At 42.1% G+C, this 5815-nt stretch overlaps 1 protein-coding gene across 5 annotated transcripts in view; it reads left to right on the forward strand.

Annotated features, from left to right (window-relative positions):
• The window catches only part of LOC103750838 (olfactory receptor 51E1), a 15834-nt gene extending 11812 nt beyond the window's left edge, over positions 1 to 4022 (forward strand). For all 5 annotated transcript variants that reach the window (XM_029556654.1, XM_029556657.1, XM_029556655.1 and 2 more), the window contains one exon: positions 2938 to 4022. In XM_029556654.1, coding sequence (XP_029412514.1) covers positions 2938 to 3933 — 996 coding nt within the window. In that variant the 3' untranslated portion in view covers positions 3934 to 4022. The remainder of the gene's footprint in view (positions 1 to 2937) is intronic.
• Positions 4023 to 5815: the final 1793 nt, after the last annotated feature.

The following is a 5815-nucleotide window of genomic DNA, read 5'->3' on the forward strand; positions in this document are numbered from 1 at the left end:
TCTATCATCTATATGTCATCTCTCTATCTATCTATCTATCTATCTATCTATCTATGTATGTATCTATCATCTATCTAATCTATCATCTATCTCTCTCTCCCTCTGTCTGTATGTCTACTTACACACACACACACACACAGTCAGATAGAGTGGCACATGCTTTGAATCCTAGAACTCAAGAGGCAGAGGCAGGAGGAGCTCTGTAAGATTGAAGCCAGCCTCTGTGAGTTCCAAGCCAACTGGGGCTACTGGGAGACTATCTCAAAAAACAAACAAACAAAATACCCAAATAAACACACACACACACACACACACACACACACACACACACACACGCACACACACACACCTAGTCAGCCCTCTGTATTTGTGGATTCTGCATCCATAGAATTAACCAACGGATTGAAAATAATTGATATATACTGTGCTTTGAGAAACACTATTATTAATAACATAAGCACTGTGATTCTTTGACAGCAGAAGAGTTATCCAAAGAGTCTACTAGGTGACTAGTGGGGGAGGGCTGTCAGTGTGGCTTGACTAGGTAAAGGACGACTAATGCCCCAGGTAAGACAGAGTGGGATGGTACAGCATTTTATCATACTATTCAGAGTGTCAGTCAATGTAGAGCTTGTGAACCATTTATTTTTGGAATTTTCTGTATAATGTTTAAAATTCAAGTGAGCACAGGTGACTGCAGTAACTGAAAGTGAAACTATGGCTAAGAGGAGATGTCTGCGCTGAAAGACGCAGAGCAGTGTAGGGCAGAGGAAGAAAACCAAGCAAGGCCGCAGCTCAGCTGGGACCAGATCAGCTTCCCTGAGAATTCTGAATTTGTATCACAGGGCTTGTTTCATGGCTGTAAGGCTATTTGTTTAGCGACTATTTAGATAGCATTTACGTTGTATTAAGTAATCTAGAAATGGTTTACAGTACACAGTAGAATATGTGAATACTAGGCCATAAGAGGGATTTTAGGATTTGGAGTTCCATATTTGTGAGGTGTCCTGGACTCAGTCCTCTAAGGAGCCAAGAGATGACTGGCTTGCTTTTTCCCCTTTCTTTTCTTCCTTCCTTTCCCGTCCTTCTTTCCATCTATACACACACACATACATACATACATGCATACATGCATATATCTATACATACATGCATATCTGTATCTATATAGTTTTATAGTCAAATTTAATTCTGATTCATCCTGAACTCTGGTATAAGATGGTTATCCCTCCAGGGCTGCTGATGCCATCATTCCAGAGTTAGTATTCTAATACTGTCAGTTCCACTTTCAGGCTGGGTGACTCTTCTAGAAGCAAAGCCTGGCAGGGAGGCTTCTTTTTTTTCCTTCTTGCTTTCATGTGTCTCTGTGTATAGTGTAGATGTGTGTCTGCATGTTCACATGTGTATGAGTGCATGCTTGTGTAGGTATGTATGAATGTGTGTGTGTGACGGCCCAAGACTGATGCCAGCAATTGTCCTCAACCCCTCTTCCACTTTAATATTTTTGAAGTAGGGTCTCTTAATCAAACACAGAGCTTGGAGATGGCTGATCTTACTAGCCGCCTTGATGTGGGGTTCCCTGTCTTTGCCTTCCGAGATGTAATTACAGGCAAGCTGCCCACCCACCGGGTATTTAGTTGAATTCTAGGAATCAGAACTCTGTGTGGCAAGCTCTTTAATCAGCAAGTCATTTCTCTAGCCCAGAGGGGGGATTCTTGTTCAAATGACATCTGTTATCCCCCTTTTATCTGTACCCACAGCTGAGTCCTGCATATACAAGCCTATAATAAACATTTGTCTTTTCCACTAAAGGAAGCATTTCTGACTTCTTTGGCATATTCAAATACCAACATCACATTCTTCCCACATAGAGGCAAGGAATTTAGCCATTTGTACATTTATGCCTGACAATTACTGACATCTGGTTATGTCTTCTGGGGTATACTGGAATCACCTCTGTGAAGTGCCTCCCACTTGACCAAAAGCAATCCTCTGAAGAAAAGGGGAGCTGCTGGTGGAGACAGGCACTTTGGTTTTGCAAGTGGGCTCTGAGTGTGGGACCAATAGCAAGCACTTCAGTCATCATTCTTTTCCTAATATAAGTTGAGTAGGACAAATGCAAAACTTAAAAATTATTTTATGTGTATGAGTGTATTGCCTGCATGTAGGTAAATGCATTCATGTCATGCAATGCCCGCAGAGCTTAGAAGAGGGCTTCGGATCCCATGGAACTGGAGCTACGGACAGTTGTTAGCTGCCATGTGGGTGTGGGAACTGAACTTAGGTCTTCTGCAAGAGCAGCCAGTGCTCTAAACTGCTGAGCCATCTCTACAGCCCCGGGTGTAAAATCTTGACTGGACATCTGGGCAAAGTACAGAACTAGAGTTCAGGATAAATTCAGTGCCATATAGATGTTATACACTTTAGATTAATAATGAAATGCCTACTAAGTACTGAGTTAATTAGATGAGTGATGAGGTTAGACATCATTCTCAATCTATGTTACTACTACTACTGACGCATCTGGACTATAATTAATTTAGTCTAATGAAATGACTACAATTGCAGCAAATATTAAACAATTTTTTTCACTTACTATCCACCCCCCGCATAGCTTCACTTTTTAGTGTCTGACAATGGCTTAAATGATTAATACAGCAAATATTAAGCACTGATGTAAGTGTAGGATAGTACAGATGAAGTCATGGGTTATATGATTAGGATTTTAACTTATTTCACTTAGTGTATAGGTGGGGTTAGCAAATAAGATTAAGGGATTTTGCATCTGGTACTTGATTCATGGTTAGATTAAATTTAGAGTCAGGTCACAGTTTCAACAGCTGATAGAGTTTGGCTAGGGAGTAGGACATTAGAATGGAGGGAGCTATGACGATAAGATTTGGGAGGCTCTGACAATGGCCTGTCTTTGTATTCCAGCTTCACCCTGCCTGGCACTGGCCACAGCTCAGCTCCTTCAGTATGGTGGGACACAATGGCAACGAATCTACTGCCACATATTTCATCCTAATAGGCCTTCCAGGACTAGAAGAGTCTCAGTTCTGGCTGGCTTTCCCATTGTGCTCCCTCTATCTCATTGCTGTGCTAGGAAACTTGACAATCATCTATGTTGTGAGGACAGAGCACAGCCTACATGAGCCCATGTATATCTTTCTTTGCATGCTTTCTGGCCTTGACATCCTCATCTCCACCTCTTCTATGCCTAAAATGATGGCCATCTTCTGGTTTAATTCCACTACCATCCAGTTTGATGCCTGTCTGGTACAGATGTTTGCCATCCACTCCTTATCTGGTATGGAGTCTACAGTGCTGTTGGCCATGGCCTTTGATCGCTATGTGGCCATCTGCCACCCTCTACGCCATGCCACTATGCTCACGTTGCCTCGTGTTACTAAGATTGGCATGGCTGCTGTGGTTCGAGGTGCTGCACTAATGGCACCCCTGCCTGTCTTCATCAAAAGATTGCCCTTCTGCCATTCCAATATACTTTCTCATTCTTATTGCCTGCACCAAGATGTCATGAAGCTGGCCTGTGCTGACATCCATGTCAACGTCATCTATGGCCTCATTGTCATCATCTCTGCCATCGGCCTGGACTCTCTTCTCATTTCCTTCTCATATCTGCTCATCCTTAAGACTGTTCTGGGTTTAACACGTGAAGCCCAGGCGAAAGCTTTTGGCACTTGTGTCTCTCATGTATGTGCTGTTTTCATATTCTATGTGCCTTTCATTGGACTGTCGATGGTGCACCGTTTTAGCAAGCAGCGTGACTCTCTTTTGCCCATCATTATGGCCAACATCTACCTGCTGGTTCCTCCTGTGCTGAACCCCATCGTCTACGGAGTCAAGACAAAGGAGATCCGGCAGCGAATCCTGCGTCTTTTCCATGTGACCACACCCACTTCAGATTGCTAAGAATCAGCGATCAAACGCCTTTTCCATTCAAAGTTCTCCAATTCATACTTTAATATCAACACTTGGAAGACAGTATTAAGAAAAAAAATCTTTCTTTATAAAAACACAGCTCAGATATTTCGAAGATGAAGCCAGCTGGGAGATTTCAACTTGGAAAAAGGATGATAAGATGATATCCATCCAATTCACAGTTTTCAATATTATTTTTTCCTTTACCTTTTCTCTATAAGATTATCAAGACCAAGAATTTTACTTGGAGGGTTATTACTTCCCATTTTACCCTCAGTTCCAAATCCAATTTCCAATTCCAATTCCAATTTCCAATTCCTTCCACTGATTGGGTCTTGGCATTCTGAGATGGGGCAACACATCTAAAGGATATTTACCAAGTGTATGACAAAAGGAAAACAGATATAAGATTATAATAACCTAGATGAAAATATGATTTCCTTTTCAGAATTCTTAAAGACACTAGATTTCTGAAAAGAAGTTACACTTGGATTTTCTTCTTCAAAACAGTCTCTGCAGAGAAGAAATAATTGCTCTTCTTCTGGACACCAGGCCAGAAAAGACTACATTAACTTAAATTAAGAAAGACGACACACTTTTTATGAGAGTTGTCACAGCTCAAGAACATCCTTTTCCATATTTAAGTCTTTTGTCACTTTTTGACTTAACCAGGAATGTTATTAGGATCCCCAGTGCACCAGTGGGGGAACTGCATTTTTTAGAGGAGGTATTTAGTCCTTTCTTTTCACTTACCTAGTGCTGTTTTGAGGAATTTCCTATCAACAGTACTCATGGCTTTAACAATTCGAATAGACATTGCTCATTGTGTGGGTCAGGTCACCACTGTACTTGCATAGTGGAAGCAGGAAAATGTCATAGGAGCTTCCAAATAGTGGCTTATGTGGGAAACATCACATTTGATCACTCTACCCAGTAGAGTCCCTGGGTATCTGAACATCACTCTACCCAGCAGAGTCCCTGGGTATCTGAACGCTACTTTTGGATGAGCAGTTGAACATATCCAGCAGATGGTGGCATAAAGGCAGACCTTGTCACCACAGACCAGGGAGTCAAGAGCAAGAGGCACCACGAGACAGAGTAGGGCCAGTAACCCATCTGGCTGGCCAGGAAGCAGCAAGGCTAAGGAAAGGGGGGAGGTCTATAAAAACAAGGAGCCTATGTATCAGTAAACAGCAGTAAACACCACACATACCCAGGGCTTTGAGCTGTCTTTCAACGAAACTCATAGCATTAATATTTATATCATAATATTATGGAAGAGGGAAATAATGAGCTACTCTAACCTGCCAACTGTCATTAGCATGGATATGGCTGTGGGGTCCACCTGGGCTCCTCACAAGCCAAGCACAATATTTCCAGAAGTGACTTGGGCACTCTAGGAGTGGAGTAGCAGAGATTGCTGGGATTGAGATCATCACAGACAGAGAGTCATAGACAGACCCCAGGTGCAGTTGGTAAGTATGGGATGTGGGCAACATGATGGGAAGCAGGGTAGAACTTTCTGGCCGTAGCTAGCAGCACAGAACCCTTCTTGAGAGAGGACACAGAGGTGGCATATCCAGCTTCTTGGACTGTATTCCAGAAAACGAGGACTGTGTGTATCATAGAACTGGCTAGGTAAATGTGAATAGGGATGGAAACAGATCACACACAATGTGGTCAGTGCAGGTCACATGGAGCCGTGGGGTGGGGAGATGTCATTGCCCAGAAGTGTCCTGGTGTTGTGATAGAAAGAAAGACAACAAAAAGGAGCAAAAGAACATGTTTTTCTTATTAGCAAAATGATGTATGATAACTGTAAACAAAAATCTCAGACATCCTGAAAATATAAAAAATGTAATAAAAAACTTTA

The sequence above is a fragment of the Nannospalax galili genome, unplaced genomic scaffold (genome assembly GCF_000622305.1).
Source record: "Nannospalax galili isolate Female #2095 unplaced genomic scaffold, S.galili_v1.0 scaffold1387, whole genome shotgun sequence".
NCBI classification, from domain to species: Eukaryota; Metazoa; Chordata; class Mammalia; order Rodentia; family Spalacidae; genus Nannospalax; species Nannospalax galili.